This window comes from Budorcas taxicolor, chromosome 6 (genome assembly GCF_023091745.1).
Source record: "Budorcas taxicolor isolate Tak-1 chromosome 6, Takin1.1, whole genome shotgun sequence".
In the NCBI taxonomy this organism is placed as follows: domain Eukaryota; kingdom Metazoa; phylum Chordata; class Mammalia; order Artiodactyla; family Bovidae; genus Budorcas; species Budorcas taxicolor.
The window spans coordinates 84207494-84226995 of NC_068915.1; the positions used below are offsets into that span (position 1 = coordinate 84207494).

At 37.6% G+C, this 19502-nt stretch overlaps 1 protein-coding gene across 1 annotated transcript; it reads right to left on the reverse strand.

The window, feature by feature from the left end:
* Positions 1–567: 567 nt before the first annotated feature.
* Positions 568–19375, reverse strand: LOC128049528 (transmembrane protease serine 11B-like protein). Its single transcript, XM_052641770.1, has 10 exons — positions 19368–19375; positions 16585–16700; positions 9145–9263; positions 8979–9046; positions 5753–5913; positions 4593–4631; positions 3619–3793; positions 2418–2677; positions 1529–1671; positions 568–729 (listed from the first exon to the last, which is right to left on the reverse strand). Exons 1-10 carry the CDS (start codon positions 19373–19375, stop codon positions 568–570), a joined length of 1251 nt encoding a protein of 416 aa, XP_052497730.1.
* Positions 19376–19502: the final 127 nt, after the last annotated feature.

The following is a 19502-nucleotide window of genomic DNA, read 5'->3' on the forward strand; positions in this document are numbered from 1 at the left end:
TGTTGCTTATGGTGAAATTTTTAAACAATGATTTCAAGAGTTGATCAAGACCCCATGACACATAGGAGACTCTAAACCATGCCTAAATTCAGACCAGATTTAATTCACAGCTACATCCCTTCCATAAAATATAGAAAGGAAGGCATATACAGTGTGTTCCAACCAACTCTCAGAAGGTATTGGTTCTAGTCTCCTAGAGTGCTGCTTGCTAACCTGCAGTGGACAAGGACATATTTTCTCAATTCCAGAAAGTCTGAATGACTAAAACCAAGAGTGTTGTGGTGTGGAGAGATAACCATGTTGTGGGCGCGAGAAATAGAAAACAAATAGTAATGGTACATTTTGATAGGAACATTTTCTTCAGTTAGGCTTTTCTCAACTAAACATGAGATCTTTTGTTTTGTCTAGTCGAGTCTGCTCAAAGTTCATAAATATTCCCTCAAGAACAGTTTTGTTTTGTTTTTTCAAAATAGTTATTATACACACCAATTTAAAATACACGTTAAATAAGGTTTAGGAGTAAGAGGCAAAAATGACCTAAAACAGGGTCTATAAGATGCTTTCCTCTTAGATACCAGTCTTTGAGGCAATCCAGTTGCGGTAGGCAGTCACTCGTGTATAGACTCCTGGTTTATTGATTGTCCCACATTCTGCTCCCCAGCTCACTATTCCAACAAGGTACCAAATATTTCGAGAGTTGGGATGAACTAGTGGTCCTCCAGAGTCACCCTAAATAAAAAAATATTTGCCATTATGAGAATTTACCTCCAGATACTTTACTTACATAAAGTAGTAAGCCCAGATGAGTTTGTGGTTCATGCTTCATAGAGACTGTCAGAAGGTGTATGATGTAAGTCTAACCTCAACTGTGATGGACTAGCCTATGTATTCACTGGGGTTCTTTGGGGTAAAGTTGAGTCTTAAAGCATGAACTGATAAGCGTTCCATGAGAACACTTTGGGAGACATATATTATGGATATACTTGGAGTAGCAGGCTTCATATCTGAGAAATGTAACAAAACTGTAGCCATGAGGCCTCAAAGTAAAAAAAATAGTCTAGAAGTAATTTAAACATTTCTGAGACTGAGAATTTAGTGAAATATTGCTTAGAGTATTGCTTGGACTGTGAAGCTAGGCTATTTTGGTTTATATACCTGTTCTCCCACATGCTAGCTTTGTGCCCTTTTGCAAATTACCTTCCTTTGCCTCAATTTCCTCATCTATAAAATGATAGTAATGATAGCATCTACATCACAAACTTGTGATGAGGATTAAATGGATTCGTATTTGTAAAGGACTTCAGTCAGTGCTTAACTCAGAGTAAGTCCAACATGTGTTTATTAAACACTTATAAACACATGTAGCATATAGGGGAGAATTACTTTAGTCCCAGAGCCGAGAGGGAGTTTGACTGGATTGTAAAGATTAAATTAACTGAAGCACAGAATTACTTTCATATTGATAATCTACATAAAATAGTAGTTGATAATATACTATATGGTCATTGTGAATAATGCCCGGACTTACCTGGCATGCATCAATAGTTCCTTCTATGTACCCAGCACATAGCATTGTGTCTTGTATCACCCCATTATATGCTTCCTGAGCATTACAAATGTTTGTATCAATAATCTTCACAGGTGCTTTCTGAAGTAATACTGGGTATTCACCTAATGGACACAAACATTATCAGCAAAAGAGCTGCTTTGTAGCAGAGCAGGATGGAAAACTAGCTTCGTCCTCTCTGTATAAGACTTATATTTGACTCTGCCTATTCTAAGGGTGAAAAAGCCCCTTTCCATCACTCAAACCAAAGAAAAAGAAATTTGTAAAGCATTGGGCTTCCATGGTGGCTCAGATGGTAAAGCGTCTACCAGTGATGCAGGAGACCTGGGTTCAATCCCTAGGATGGGAAGATCCCCTGGAGAAGGGAATGGCTACCCACTCCAGTACTCTCGCCTGGAAAATCCCATGGATGGAGGAGTCTGGTAGGCTACAGTCCAAGGGGTTTTGAAGAGTCAGGCATGACTGAGCGACTTCACTTTCACATTCTAAGAATGAAAAAGTCCCTTTCCCTCACTCAAACCAAAGAAAAATAATTTTTTAAAGAATAATTTGAAACATCTTTCTAATGCTGTCTTCATTTGTCCTTATTTCCCTTCTTACATCTTTGCAGCAGCACCTTTTTAGTTAGGTTCTCCAGGTCAAGGAGTTTCCTCTACCAAATTGGCCTCCTTGGAATGTTCCAAATCAAGGATTTGCAAAGTCATAACTTCATATGCACCTTCCTGGAACCATTTCCTGGAAGTACTGGGCCTCCAGGGGTAAATGATCCTTTTGTTCTATCCCTAGATCTTTTTTTCCTTTGTTTCTTTCATATCTTGCATATTAAGTTCCTACTCAAAACTTAACTTACCATCATATGAAAGTGCTCCCCATCCTGTGACAACAACTCCTTCACCTGGTGGAAAAATCTGTGTGGCTTCAGGAAGACAAACTGAATGGACATCGTTCTTAAATAAAACTTTTTCAGTAAGCAATATAACTGCAATATCATCATGAAGTTCACCCCTGATGTAGTTTTCATGAATAAAAATTTGCTGAACATAGTGTTGCATATAGGGGCGATTTACTCTGGTGCCAAAGGTCACAGTATAGTTCCTTGGATCTTGTGAACTAAAAGAAACAAAAATTATGTATTTTGCATTTATTTCAGAGAAATAGAGGTACAGGCTGCATCTGTTATAGTCTTTTCATGACATTAATGATGATTTCTTGCTTTGCAATCCATTAGCCGTGATACAAACTGATTTTTTAAATTCACTTGAAAAATCTTCGAGTCCCTATACCTACACTATATTAAATGATTAAGCTGTAGAAATTAAATAGTTCATGCCTTCAAGAAATTTAAATCTAATGAAAGATGGGCATGAACACAAAAAGTTATAGTTGCCTAAACTGTTGTGTGACCACAAAATAGGAGGACTTAAATCTGCATGCTCTAGGGACTGGCAGATTTCTTAGAAAAAGTAGCATTTTGATGAGACTATAGAGCTAAGTCATACTTGCCTAAAAGACAAGGAGAGAAGGAGACAGGCAGGTGCAAAGTGGGAAGGAGGTATGAAACAGAATTATGTGTGATAACAATTGCAAATCATTTGGGATGTCTGGAGTATGAAGTGATGAGAGTTAAGAATCATGTGAGAAATAAAATGTCAAGAATGAATGACTTTTTCCAATCTTACTGATAAGGTAGGAAAGCCTTAGATTGGCTTATCATATGATTTGTGTTTCAAACCAGAACACTTGAGAATGAGAAGGAATCCTATTGATGATTACACTGGGATAACAGGTGTAAACTGGAACTTTAGCCTCCCTCAAAGAAAGTGTTAGTCACCCAGTTGTGTCCGATTCTTTGCAACCCCACGGACTGTAGCCCACCAGCTTCCTCTGTCCATGGAATTCTCCAGGCAAGAGTACTGGAGTGGGTAGCTGTTCCATTTTCCAGGGGATCTTCCCGACCCAGGGATCGAACCCAGGTCTCCTGCACTGCAGGCAATCTTTAACTGTCTGAGCCATCAGGGAAGCCCTAGCCTCAGGCAATAAGATTAACTTACTTTTTAAAGCAGTGAGCTGCAGTCACCAGGTATCTGTCACTGATCAAAGATGCCCCACAGTAGTGCCGGCCATTCTTTTTGAGACTTGCTTGCCAGGGCCACTCTCCTTCCTGAGCAGTGGATCCACCCTTGATTCTATCATATGTAGCAGACATCCTTGGTCGTCTCCCACAGCCTGTCAGAAAGAGTCAGTGTTATACTGTTGAGAATAGCAAGATCCTGTTTGATTACAAAACTGAGATTGAGCTCATTCTTGTGTTGTTCTACCTGACAGTGTCTCTCACTGAAAGGAACAGAATGTAATCTACACAGGAATCACTAGCAACCCCTGGATCACCTTCCTACCAATCATACTATCTCCAAGACTTTTCAACACTTGGAGGATATGGAAACTGTGCAAGGTGGATAAAGACACCATTAAGTACATGGACTCTGCAACCAGACTCCCTGGTCTGAATTCCGGCCCCATCATTTACAAGCTGGATGAATTTGAGGAAATTGCTTCACTTCTTTATGCTTCAGTTCCACATCTCTAAAGTGGAATAATAATTTTTGTTGTTCAGTTGCTAAATTACATCTGACTCTCTGTGACCCCATGGACTATGGTTGGCCAGGCTCCCCTGTCCTCCACTGTCTCCCAGAGTTTGCTTAGATTCATGTCCATTGAGTCAGTGATGCTATCTAACCATCTTATCCTCAACCATTCCCTTCTCCTTTTGCCTTTAATTTTTCCCGGTATCAGGATATTTTCCTATGAGTTTACTCTTCACATCAGGTGACAAAATACTGGAGCTTCAACTTTTCAGCATCAGTCCTTCCAAAACAAATAATAATAATACTTATCTAGGATTGTTGTGAGGATTGAATAAGTTACATGTAAAGCAATCAGAACTGTGTCTGATTGAGAATAACAAATCTTGATTGATATGTTTTACATCATCACAAACATTTAATTAAAAAGTATCTGAACTTACGGTTGTTGATTATCTTTTCAGCTTTAACCTTACTGATTTCTGAAATAGAAGAAAAGGCTCATTGTAAATTTAATGACTAGCATTAGTCACTGACCCTGGGGCTGGTGATGGTAGGTCCAGAGAGAAATAATTTTGAATCTCAGGATAAAAAGTTTCAACAGAAGGGAGAGAATATTGGCTTATTTGAATTGTTCTTTTACTATATATGAATGTGTGATATGAAAATACTATCTTCATAGTTCCACATGAGAGACTTCTTTTTATTTAATTGGAATTGTATTCTATATCATCCAAAGTGGAAAATTACTAGTATATTTCCTTTGAAGAATAGGAAGACCTCCAGGTGAACCTGATTCCTGTCAGTAAACAAAAATAACTTTTAAAAATTGACTTGTCTTATAATGGCTGATCGAATCCTATTTCTGAAAGTTATAGGAGATCATGAAAAGAATACAAGAATACATCACAACTGTAAGGATTGTTCAAAGTTTTACTATTTAATTTAGAATAAATAGCAGCTGTGTTCCTGAATAATTGCAGCCCACACTTCAGGCAGCAAGAGCCCTGGGGCTTCAGAAACTCAAGGGCAGGGCCCCTAGCCCAGCCTGCCCTGTTGTCACAGAGGTGTGTGAACCCAGAGCCTCCTGTCTCACTCACGTATACCCATTTAGCATTCCCTCCAGAGAGGGTCCTCCTGCTCCCAACCTAGGTAAATGCAAGATCCACCTTTCCCACCAGGGCTGCCAAAACTGGTCTGCTTTCCCCACCAGAATGATGTTGTTACTGCGAACCAAGGAAACAGGAAAAAAGGTACAGTCTCTATCCTCACGGAGAAGGCAATGGCACCCCACTCCAGTACTCTTGCCTGGAAAATTCCGTGGACGGAGTAGCCTGGTAGGCTGCAGTCCATGGGGTCGCGAAGAGTTGGACATGACTGAGAGACTTCACTTTCACTTTCCCTCAGAGAACCAGTTTTAAGGTGTGGCATTATTATGATCAAAGCGTGTTTTAATAATGAAGAATACAAATTGTTGCTCTGACATAAAACCGTGACTTATTCATTAAAAAAATGAGAATCAGCTTTGTGCTTGGTGCTTGTGATATATGCTCAGGATAAAAACGTGAGAGTAACACTACTTCCATCTAGTACATAAGCTTACCCTCAAGTGTAAGCGAATCAGGATCTGTAGTCAAGGATCCTGACTGGTTCCTCAGCATTTGACGTAAGATGCTTTCAATTCCTCGTCTTGTGTTTTCCTTCATTGATTTGGGCGCCTTGAATACCAGCCATATATGTGCTGTCACGCTGTTGTCAGCAGAACTAAAAACACAGTAAAGGTTTCATATGTTGCTGAAAATGAACATTTTGTCTTTATTCCCTGACCTCTTGTATCTTCACTTCGGTTCTTTTGTAGGTGTCTGTAGTACCTTCACTTTAAGTTACTTACAGGATCATCCAGCTGCCTACCTTTGCTTGGTGACAGTATGCATACAGCTATTCAGTTTGGAAGACAAGTAGTTCGACACATCTAAAAATGTAGGAAAGGCTTGAGGCACAGAGTAGAAGTATCACATAAAAACCGGGATCATTTATTCCTAATTCATCAGTCATTTATTAGGCTGCTATGAGAAGTGACTAGGTGTTATGGGGTGATACAAGGGTGACTATAACAGAGTTTCTACTCTCAAGAAGTTTCCAGGTTTCTAAGAGAGATGACATCTATACAAATGGTTATAATACATGAGGCAAAGCAATAAGATGTTTATCCTATCGGCAAATAAGACAAGTCATGGTTTACTTAAAGTATCAGAGAAATTTTTATTGAAGAGGTAACATACACACTAGACTTTAAAATATTTTTATCACTATTTCGCCATCAAGCAAAAATTGCTATCAGGCAGAACAGAGGAGGAATAGTACTGCAGAATAACGGGATAGCAATAATATTAATTAGCATTTACTGGGTATCTGCTGTGTTCCAGGTACTACATTATCACATTTATTATCACACTTAGTCTCCACAACAACCCTGCACCTTAGGTGTCATTACCTTCCTTTTGCAGACAAGGAAAACTTGAGACTTTGAAAGTCTACCTAATGTGCTCAGAGGCTTCCCTGGTGGTGCAGTGGCAAAGGATCTTCCTGCTAATGCAGGTTTCCTGGGTTCAATCTCTGGGTTGGGAATATCCCCTGGAGAAGGGAATGGCAACCCACTCCAGTATTCTTGCCTGGAGAATTCCATGAAGAGGGGAGCCTGATGGGCTAAAGTCCATAGGGTCTCAAAGAGTCAGACATGACTGAGTATGCAAACATGCAATGTGCTAAAGATTACACAGTAATTAAACTAAGATCCAGATACAGTACAACTGACTCTCTAACCCAAGCTCATTACACTATGCACTCTGTCTCTATGCCCAGTTGGCCAGTGACAACAGTGTCTAGGAGACTGAGCTCAGATGGAAGAGGATTTGAATGCTAGCCAAGGGGCAGTGGTAAAGAGAAGTTGTTGAATAAAACTGTGCTTGTGGAAGATTAACCTGACTTATGTTCAGGACAGATTTGGTTGGTATTGGAATGCGGGTGGGGGCAGTCCAAGAGGCTGGCTAATAGATTTGTAAGAATTGTCGAACATCTCTGAGTTTAGTGCCTGAAGTGGTATTATTATGCTTTAGATCTTTCTAATGAATGATTATCTTTTGGTATATAAATATATAGTCATTCCTAGGTAACACTCAGTGAATACAAGTTTGATTATAGTAGCAGTTGAAAGTCAAAAGTATTAAGATGCTCAATCATGTCTCTTTGTGACCCCATTGGCTGTAGCACACCAGGCTCCTCTGTCCATGGAATTTCCCAGGCAAGAATACTGGAGTGGGTTGCTATTCCCTTTTCCAGGGGATCTTCCAGACCCAGGGATTGAACCTGGGTCTCCCACATTGCAGGTAGATTCTTTACTGTCTGAGCCATCAACAAGGTGTGCCCAGATGAAAACCTCAGACCTGTAGCCTCTCCATCACTTTTCGTGGGCTCACATTTCCTTTGGATACCTGAAGTTACGTGTGCGGGAAAACCAAGCAGAAGCTTTCGGGTGTTTGCAGTTCTCTTTGAAAGATACCCTTTAGTGTTAGCCTCCCACTGTTTCCAATACTAAAATCAATTCCCAAGATTAATTCAAGTTGAGCTTTTGAACCATTCTGCAATTCTAGGAGTCCCCTTGAGCTCCAGGAGCAGCAGAAGGGCAGACATAGTCTGGTAGCCTTGATTAAGGTAAAAGCAATAACAGCTTTCATTGGAAAAGTGTTTACTTGCAAATATTTCCATACACATTATCTTCTTTGATCTTGAGTATAGTTTTATGGGGAATGCAGTGTGTCTGTTAGTTATCACTATTTATAGATAGGGAAGCAGAGTCAGAGTGATGTAGTGATTCACTCAAGACTCTAGGGTTACTAAGTGGCAAAGTTGGATTAACTCCTATTCTAGAGCTCCATTGGACTTCCCTGGTAGCTCAGCTGGTAAAGAATCTGCCAGCAATATAGGAATCCCAGTTCAATTCCTAGATCAGGAAGATCCCCTGGAAAAGGTATAGGTTACCCATTCTAGTATTCTTGGGCTTCCCTGGTGGCTCGGACAGTAAAGAATCCACATGCAATGCAGGAGCCCTGGGTTTGATCCCTGGGTTGGGAAGATTCCCTGGAGGAAGCCATGGCAACCCACTCCAGTGTTCTTGCCTGAAGAATCCCCATGGAAAGATGAACCTGGTAGGCTACAGTCCATGGTGTTGCAAAGAATCAGACACAATAGTGACGAAGTACAGCACACAGAGCTCCATTAGCTAGTCTATATTTCTGCAAACTCTTGCAGAAAACACAGCACAGCTATTTTGCTTCTTGTTGTGGCCACTAAAAGGATTTCCTTCGCATCAAAGTCTGGTGTAGATATGCTTTTTTCTACCATAAAAGAACTCTAGGGCAGTTCTCCAAGGTGTTTAGCTAACTTGCAAGAATAGAAAAACATGAAAAAACAGGATATGTATTTATGTTACAGCTAAATAAAAATGTTATAGCATCAAACATTGGTCTAAGAGACCAGTTAGTATTTGCTGAACATAAAAACTTTAAATACTAGAGAAATGATTCATACGTGATTTAAGAAATAATGTATTCTCAGTGTCGCTAAAAATGAACTTAACTAAATAGCTCAAACTTTGCTTTAGTTGTACACTAAACAATTAGCCTGATATTTAGCTTAGGATGATGTCATTCATTAGTAACTTACTGGCTAATGATTGTAATATGTCAACAGACTCTTTTTATAGTGGTATTTGAAATATAATGATATATGTGATAGGTTGATATCTTTTCTAACAGTTATTAGTTACTTACACCAGTGTGATGACTTGAGAATTGATGTATTGTCTATAAATGCTAGAACTCTGAAAGGCATCAGACATCTGTTAAAGGGAACATAGAGTCAAACATCAAATTCCAGTAATAAATTTATGTTTCAGAGAATTAACAATGAACTAAATATAAGAAAATACTAATTTACCTTCGTCTCAAGAATTTTGCTAAGATAGTTATTTTCTTGTGATGTCTCCTTTTCATAATTTCTATTATATGGGATATTCAGCACTTTAAAGCTACCTTGGTAATAGTAGGTCTTGTTTTCTGTGAGATAAGAAAATGATACAATGATTATTTTAGTGAAATGGATTTCAAATCCAAATATAAATTACATGGTAATAGCAAATATTAATAGTAAATAATATGTTCATATTAGATATTTATAAACCTTGTGAACCTTTCTGGGGCAGTTGATTAGATAAACTAGGCTTTGCAGAAAGTACTTATAAGACCAATAATGGAGCAGATCTATACCAGACAAAGGTCAAAAAGAAGAGTTACATCTTGATTGAGACAGATGAAAGTGAAAGTTGCTCAGCCAAGTCCAACACTTTGCTACCCCATGGACTGTATGTATAGTCCATGAAATTCTCCATAATACTGGAGTGGGTAGCCCATTCCCTTCTCCAGGGGAATTTTCCCAACCCAGGGATCAAAACCTGATCTCCCACATTGCTGGCAGATTCTTTACCAGCTGAGCCACAGTGGAAGCCCAAGAATACTGGAGTGGGTAGCTTATCCCTTCTCCAGAGGATCTTTCCAACCCAGGAATCGAACCGGGGTCTCTTACATTGCAGGTGGATTCTTTACCAACTGAGCTCTGAGGGAACCTAGGACATGCTATAAATGATATGTCTAGAATAATCAATTTTTGGAGTATAAATAAAAATTGTTGGGACTTCCCTGATAGTCCAGTGGCTAAGACTCTGTGTTCCCAATTCAGAGGCTCTGGGCTTGATCCCTGATAAGGGAACTAGATCCCACATACTGCAACTAAAGATGTTGCATGCTGCAAAAAAGATCAAAGATCCCCATGTGCTACAACAAGACCTGGTACAGCCAAAAAAAATAAAATAAAAAGTAAATATTTTAAAAATTACTACATTAAGCATCTACTATGTGAAGATAATTTATAAAAACCATGTGAAGAATACCTATTTTTCAAGAGAAATGTGCACAGAGATATTCAAATATTTACCTAGCATCACTTAGCTACTAAAAAGAGCCAAGCATCAATACCTGACCTCTTGACCTCTCTGACCCCGAAGCCCACATCTAATCCATTACATTTCCTTCCTAAATTTTTATAGATATTATGCTGTTTGATATATAATGCATCTTACCCCTAATATGTGATAGATAGAAACATCTAGGAATATGTTAGATAATGGATAATAGTGCCTAGCATATAGTAAACACTAAAAAAATGTTAACATTATTTTGTAGTGTGATCATTGCCTTTGAAGATTATCTTGTGGGGGAGACAGGCTCCAAATGGATAAAAGCATACATGAGATACTAATAAGGATATAATTAGATGATAAATTTAACTGTTAAACAACAAGTTCTGTATGAATATAGAAAGGCGACACCATGTTAAAATAAAACATGAAAGAGGAAAACAATAGAATGGGAAAGACTAGAGATCTCTTCAAGAAAATTAGAAATACCAAGGGAATATTTCATGCAAAGATGGGCTCAATAAAGGACAGAAATGGTATGGACCTAACAGAAGCAGAAGATATTAAGAAGAGGTGGCAAGAACACACAAAAGAACTGTACAAAAATGATCTTCATGACCCAAATAATCACGATGGTGTGATCACTCACCTAGAGCCAGACATCCTGGAATGTGAAGTCAAGTGGGCCTTAGGAAGCATCACTATGAACAAAGCTAGTGGAGGTGATAGAATTCCAGTTGAGCTATTTCAAATCCTAAAAGATGATGCTGTGAAAATGCTGCCCTTGATATACCAGCAAATTTGGAAAACTCAGGAGCAGGCACAGGACTGGAAAAAGTCAGCTTTCATTCCAATCCCAAAGAAAGGCAATGCCAAAGAATGCTCAAACTACCGCACAATTGCACTCATCTCACATGCTAGTAAAGTAATGCTCACAATTCTCCAAGCCAGGCTTCAACAGTACATGAACCATGAACTTTCAGATATTCAAGCTGGATTTGTAAAAGGCACAGGATCTGCCAACATCAAATTGCCAACATCTGCTGGATCATCAAAACAGCAAGAGAGTTCCAGAAAAACATCTATTTCTGCTTTATTAACTATGCCAAAGCCTTTGACTGTGTGGATCACAATAAACTGTGGAAAATTCTGAAAGAGATGGGACTACCAGACCACTTGACCTGCCTTTTGAAAAATCTATATGCAGGTCAGGAAGCAACAGTTAGAACTGGACATGGAACAAAAGACTGGTTCTAATAGGAAAAGGAGTATGACAAGGCTGTATATTGTCACCCTGCTTATTTAAATTATATGTAGAGTACATCATGAGAAATACTGGGCTAGATGAAATACAAGCTGGAATCAAGATTGCCAGGAGAAATATCAATAACTTTAGATATGCAGATGACACCACCCTTACGGTAGAAAGTGAAAAACTAAAGAGCCTCTTGGTGAAAGTGAAAGAGGAGAGTGAAAAAGTTGGCTTAAAGCTCAACATTCAGAAAACCAAGATCATGGCATCTGGTCCCATCACTTCTTTGTAAACAGATGGGAAAACAATGGAAACAGCGTCAGACTTTATTTTGGGGGGCTCCAAAATCACTGCAGATGGTGACTGCAGCCATGAAATTAAAAGACACTTACTCCTTGGAAGGAAAGTTATGACCAACCTAGACACCATATTAAAAACCTTACTTTGCCAACAAAGGTCCATCTAGTCAAGGCTATGTTTTTTCCATTAGTCATGTATGGATATAAGAGTTGGACTCTTAAGAAAGCTGAGCACCAAAGAATTGATGCTTTTGAACTGGGGTGTTGGAGAAGACACTTGAGAGTTCCTTGGACTGCAAGGAGATCCAACCAGTCCATCCTAAACGAAATCAGTCCTAAATGTTCATTTGAAGGACTGATGTTGAAGCTGAAACTCCAAACTTTGGCCACCTGATGCAAAGAACAGACTCATTAGAGAAGACCCTGATGCTGAGAAAGATTGAAGGCAGGAGGAGAAGGGGACGACAGAGGATGAGATGGTTGAATGGCATCACCGACTCAATGGACATGAGCTTGAGTAAACTCTGGGAGTTGATGATGGACAGGGAGGCCTGCCATGCTGCAGTCCATGGTGTTGCAAAGAGTCAGACACAACTGAGCAACTGAAATGAACTGAACTGAACTGATGCGTTGTCATTATAAATATGGTGGAAATATTTTACAATGAGAAAAGTGATGGAAAAAGAAGTTGAAAACTTCTTAGAATGCTGAAAATGTGTAGTTATAAATAATCATTTATGAGTGAACATTGTTAATTGTTGTTAGCTGGTCTGTGGTCATGGATCATTTATCATAGAGATCAGGCTTTGCAATGGTAGTGTACTGGGTTTTATTACAGGCAGCAAAAAATAGACCTTGAAGCTGTTCAATTTATTTTTCATAATTCATTGTTCACAATGCATCCTTTAGTTCTTTATTTAGATTTCTAAATATCTCTACTTATTATAATAGTCAGTCATGACTATTCTTCAGTTTAAATCAATAAGTTGGCCAGATCCAAACTGATTTTATTACAATTACAAGGAGCATCTTCCCAGAGCCAGGGGATAAACTGGAACATTTAATATCTAAGATATTTAAGGCTGAGAAACTATACCCTAGAACAAGGAAATCAATTCTTTTAAAAATTTAATTTATTTATATCTGGCTGCTCTGGGCCTTCATTGCTTCAGGTGGACTTTCTCTAGTGTGGCAAGTGGGGGCTGCTCTCTAGTTGTTGTGCTGTGTGTAAGCTAAGTTGCTTCAGTCATGTCAGACTCTTTGAGACTCTATGGACCATAGTCCACCAGGTTCCTCTGCCCAAGGGCTTCTTATTGCAGTGGCTTGTCTTGTAGTGTGTGGGCTCTAGAGCACAGGCTCAGTAGTTGTGGCCCATGGGTTTAGCTGCCCCATGGCGTATGGAATCTCCCAGACCAGGGTTCGAACCTGTGCCCCCTGTATTAGGAGGCAGATTCTTAACCACTGGACCACCTGGGAAGTCCAAGGAAATCATTTCTTGAGTATTCTATTCTTACTTTAATTCTATGCAAGAAGCCTAATATACCACTGAGATTGTTCAGTATGCTAAAATCACTGTGAATATAGCCTTTGTATTCTGTGGGCACCTGATGAGATGAAAATAACCCCTTAGAGATGAAAAATCTAAAACACATATTTGCACCTTATGATTAACATTCTCATCTATAAAGTAGTCCAAATGCAAATATGAATTGAGAAAGACAAAGTGCAGGAAGATTTATTTTACAACCTTTCCATGACTTGATTACTTACAACTTATTTCTGTATAGAAACCCTGCAATTTACACACACATGGTTTTGAAGGATTGGATTTTGGTTTTTTGTTTGTATTTTTTGTACTGAGTGCTCTAGGTGCAATAGAGTTTAAGGGAACATTTCTATTTAAGGCTGTGGGAGTAAAAGAACTACAACATTCTCCTTTCTCTAAGCTCAGAAAAAGACCAAAAGACAAGGGAAGGCTTAATTTAAAGAGCTTTAAATGATTGAAGCAACTAGATCCCAGTGTCTCCCCCAACTGCTAAATTTTCTGGATTAGTGAAACTGAGAGACACTGTTGAAAGCGTATTCACATTCTAAAAATGTATATGCTGAACTCTTCCCCTACTCCACTTTATTTTTCCCCCAGCCCAGAATATGCTTGTGTAAAACAAATGAAGTTTCTCTACACCGAGGAATTCCGACCAGTTCAAGAAAAATATCTAAACGTACTGGTAACTTGAATTCTCTCAACAAAACCACCTAAATAGCACAGTCTATAGTTAAAACCATTGTCAACAGATATCTCTTTCGTAGTGAGCTTCAGTCAGCTCTTTAATCTCCAATCTTAAATATTAGCAGACACTGAGCTGAAAGATTAACATATATTTGAGACAAGTATCTAGTATGAAATATTGCCAAAATAAACAGAGAAAACATTTGAGGAAAGAGACTAAAAACTAAAACAGATTATTATATTTGGAGAAAATTTTGTAAGAAATAAAACCAAGATGTTATATAAAGCAATAACCAGATAATTAAAAGCAGTTATACATATAACTGCAGAAATAAAGAATTCAATAGAAGTTTGGAAGATAAACTTGAGAAAATGACCAAGAAAGTCATTTTTAAAAATACTAAGGGATGGAAAAAATCGAGAGAAACAGATAAGAAAATTAGAGACTACATTTAGGAAGCCTAATATCCAAATTACAGGAGCCCCAGAAAGAGGGAAAAAAGGCTAGAAAATTATCAAAGAAAAAAATCCAAGAAAAATTTCAGGAACTGAAGCACATTCTAGATAGAAAGGACCCACTAAATACCAGCACAATGAATAAAAATAAGATCTAGATTATATCAAATTACCATAAAATTTTAAAATACTGGGGACAAAGAAAAAAATCCAATAAGGTTTCAGAAAATGGAAGAATAGAAGAGTTATCATTCAAAAGTTTGGAATCAAAATGTCATCAGAATTCTTGGCAGAAACTATAAAAGCATGAACATTATAGAGCTCTAACTTCAAAATTCAGAAGGAAAACATTTTTCAACCTAGAATTCTATACTGTTAATTAAGGTCAAAAGTAGATTATTATATTTTCAGTCATGTCAAAATGTAAACCTCCCTGAAAGTTTCTGGAACATACATTCCACAACTAAGTGAAAGTGAAATTTGCTTTCCGACTCTTTGAGACCCTGTGGACTATAGTCCATGGATTTCTCTAGGCCAGAATACTAGAATGGGTAGCCTTTTCCTTCACCAAGGGATCTTCCAAACCCAGAGATCAAACCCAGGTCTCCTGCATTGCAAGTGGATTCTTTACCAACTGAGCCAGAAGGGAAGCCCAAGAACACTTCAGCAGATAGCCTATCCCTTCTCCAGAAGATCTTCCTGACCCAGGAATCGAACCGAGGTCTCCTGCACTGCAGGAGGATTCTTTGCCAGCTGAGCTATCAGGGAAGCCCACAGTTAAGTGAATAAAATAATAAAAAAAGAAATCCAGGCATTAGGGGGTTAAACGCAGTTGACAGTTGAAAATAACTCTTAGAAAGTCGCTAAAGGGAAATTCCAAATCAACAACCATGTAGCCAGGGAGTGAAGAAGTATGACATGAATAGTAGAAAGTAAACAGATATCAATAGCTGAAAAGTCCAGGTATAGAAATGTTAAGAATTAAAGAATTGAAAACGGTTGCTCTGAGAAATGGGAAATAAGGGTAGCAGAGGAGGGCCCGCTTTTTTATAAAGAGCTGTGACAGTTTGAGTCTTAAAACTAAAGTATATGAAGCTTAGGAGGAAAAATAAATCCAAGCATAGCAAAGTCATGGATAAAGGAGTAATGGTGAGCATATGAATATTTGAATATGAAAATATATTCATTCAAAACTCCAAAACTGTAGTAATTATAATTGTAAGCCAAAATAAAGTGCTATAAATGTTGACAGTGAAACATAATAATGTTGGTAACAAACTACTGGGAAGTGTGACAGACAAATGAGAAGTCTGTGTGCCTATTTTTAAACTTTCATAGCAGGATATGAATAACATAATGTCTAAAGTTAAAACACATGATTTTAAAAAATGACTCCACTTCTCTCTTGTTTTCCAAAGTCTTTCTTAAAATGTATGTAGAGAAGACTTTTTATTGTTAATATCTTTGGTATCAAGAAACAAATAGTCAAAATTCAATATTCTTTGATTTCTCTTCATCACATGGACTGTAGCCTACCACGCTCCTCTGTCCATGGGGTTTTCCAGGCAAGGATCCTGGAGTGGGTTGCCATTTCCTTCTCTCTTCATCACATACAATGAGTATAATATTTTAATTATCAATATAAAATAACACCCTTGATACCATCTTGGTAGATTACTTTTTCTGCCTATCTACCAATTTTCCATGCATTCATGTCTTTATATAGCATACATTATGCTGGTAAAGAATCCTGGTGGCTCAGCTGGTAAAAAAATCCACCTGCAATGTCAGAGACCTGGGTTGGGAAGATCCTCTAGAGAAGGAAAGGGCTACCCACTCTAGTATTCTGGCCTGGAGAATTCCATGGACTGTGTTGTCCATAGGGTGGCAAAGAGTCGGACACAACTGAGCGACTTTCACTTTTTACCAATTATCTATGCACTCATGTCTTTATAAAGCAAACATTATGTTACCTGTGCATATTCAAAAAGATGTCTGTAATACACTGACAAATGTTGACAATGCTTATTTCTGGGGTCTTGGGTCATTCATTAATGGCCTTTCTAAAAAGAGATTATTTGTTGTTTGCAATTGTTTCTTTGTCTTGTGGTAATAGAAATGAAGATTGCAACAAACTTAAAGAAATAGAAATGTATTCATTACCAACCTACTGCCAGAAAATGAACTAGGAGACCAATAGTGGTTCCTAGGATTGCCACCACTCCAAACACAATGAGGAAAATCATCCACAGTGGAAAAGATGTCCGAGAAACTGTCACTGGTCTGCAAGTAAAGAATATGAATAAGAAAGACATATTAGAAAAGTCAGCCATTCCAAATCTTTATTTATTTTCTCTTGCTCACCCCTAGAATATCCATACTCTAAACACATTAGTAGCAAAAGACATTTGAAGATGGGAAGGAAGGAAAGAAGAAAGGATGGAAGGAGAGAGGAAGGAAAGAAGGAAGAAAGGGGACAAAGGAGGTGAAGCCTATGAGCTTACCTTAAAGCTTATGACTGAACCTTTCTGGATCTGTGGTGTGAAATTATTTTTCAGGAGTTATGATGTTTGGTGCCAAGTTACCTTTACTTAGACTCTAGTTCCCTCCCCTGATAAATGGGTAGTGGAAAAAGTTAGTAAGTGCAGACCTTGCCAGGTAGGGGCGGCCAGGAGGAGAAGAGAATAGAAATGCCTTAGGACTTCTTGATGCCTAAGTTTATAATAATTTTTATCCTATGATCATGATCCTATGTTATTTATTATGTCCTTATTATATAAAAAGAACACACACAAATATGAAGTGCCATATTGGATCAGAGCAGTACCCATCTCACTGCCATGAATCTCAAAGCTTCTGTGGCAAGGATCTAAAACATAGCTTTCTTTTAAAAGTTTTCCTATTTCATTGGTCTAGCCCTACAAAAGAATTTGATACTGATAAAATACGGTTTTAAAGTCTTTACTTTCACTTGTAGTGTTTCCTCTCTCCCTCTTGGTCTTTCATCACTCAGAACTCTGGTGCAGCCACAGACTACCTAAGATTTCATCAAATGCACCTTCAGAGGCAACCGTGCTTTAAGATTCCCCCAAGATCCCCCAGGCAATCAGATTATTGCCTCACCCTGAGAAGTTACTCACTAAACTAGGGCTTGAACCTTTCCTGGCTAACTAGCAGTGCTTAGAAACAATGGCTTAATCCTTTGAACTCTTTCAGTTTAAGACTTCACACAAGTGTCAGAATGACGGAGAAGGAGGAGGTACTCTATAAATAAAAATATTACCTACCCAGCATAAAGGTGATGACTAACTTACAGGCAAAATGAAACAGAACAAAACAATCTTTTTGTTTCTTCTCCACTTTTAAGTGTGTGTGAACGCTCTTTCCTTAACTCAGGGTTACAAATATAATATTTTTAATAAAAAAAAGAAATCACATAACAGTATTTAGTTCAAGAAAAATATTCTTAGTATGCTCTATCACAGTGAGCATGCTCTTTCTTTTTTAAAAATTAAAAATTTATTTCATTGAAATATAGTTGATTTACAATGTTGTGTTAATTTCTACTATACAGGAAAGTGATTCAGTTATACATATATATACATTCTTTTCATATTCTTCCAATATGTTTATCAGAAGATATTTAATATAGTGTCCTGTGCCACACAGTAGGACCTTGTTGTTTATCCATTTTATGTATAATAGCTTGCATATGCTAATCCCAAACTCCCAGTCCTTCTCTCCAGTATCCCCTGACTGAGCATGCTCTTTCTAATTATATTTTTACATGAATTTATTTTTATTTTATATTGGAGCATAGTTAATTAAGAGTATTGTGTTAGGATGCACATTTTTTAGAGAAATATTTCTGTAAAGTATGAGTTTGTATTTCAGTTATCCTAATTCATAATGTTATAAATATTATAAATTAGGATCAGTTAATTTTGGTATATTGTATTCATTGCAATGAAAACTCCATGCATGTTTTTAAAAGGTTGGCATGAATAATCATTGTTCACATGAAGTAATAATCTAATTAGATATTTGAGGTAACACATGTCTATACATAGTTACATTATTCTAGTTTATGAACATTTTACAGATAAAAATACATAATTTTATATATTATTCTATAGAGAACCCTTATGAAGCAATGGTACTGTGATATTCAATGTTATATCCATGAAAGCACTTCAGAAAGCACAGATATTAAACAAAAATGAAGGATTCATAATCATTACCACCAATAACAATTTAATATTAGCTTTATGAGAGAAGAAAATTATCTCTCTGCTTCCTTCTCTCCACTTTAAAATAGTCACACATTGATTTAAATGGCAAGGAAATCCAAAAAAGAGGGGATATATGTAGATGTATAGCTGATTCACTTTGCTGTACTGTAGTAAGTAACACAACATTGTAAAGCAATCATACTCCAAGCATTTTTTTTTTGATAAATAAAAATATAAAATAGATAACCAACAAGAGACCTGCTGTGTAGCACAACGAACTCTGCTCAATACTTTGTAATAACCTAAATGGGAAAAGAATTTGAAAAAGAATAGATACATATATGTGTATAACTGAGTCACTTTGCTCTACACCTGAAAGTAACACATTATTAATCAACTAAATACTCCAATATAAAATTTTAAAAAGTTTTAAGTAAAAAGCAGTTACACATTAATATTGTTTTTCATTCACAGAATGTTAAGCTGCATGTTAGCTTTTTGAAGCACTACCCAAATTGCTAAAAAAAAAAAAACAGCTATAGATCCCAGGTACAACATGTAAATAACAGGGTTGCCCCCAGGCAGGAAATCCAAACTGCTGTGGAAAAATTATGAATTCCCCTCAAACTCAATTATTTTACTGCAACCCTTGGGTGGGAGTCATAGTGGGGAAAGTGTTACTTCTTTCTATGTCAGAATTAAGCAAGTCTCCACTTACCTGTACATATTGTACTGATACAATGGCTGTTGATGTTAGTAAAGATAAAGGAAACTTCTGCACTTCTTTTGTCCTGATCAGTGGTTCTCAGGTAAATGTACTAACCACAGTGATACTCGGGATCTTAAGGGCTGG

Bases quoted from the DNA above. Each gene is read 5' to 3' on its own strand.
- LOC128049528 (XM_052641770.1), bottom strand. The intron at 3,794-4,592 runs GTAAGTTCAGAT...TCTTTCTGACAG, and splicing joins TGAAAAGATAATCAACAACC to GCTGTGGGAGACGACCAAGG. The intron at 1,672-2,417 runs GTAAGTTAAGTT...TGTGTCCATTAG, and splicing joins GGGAGCACTTTCATATGATG to GTGAATACCCAGTATTACTT.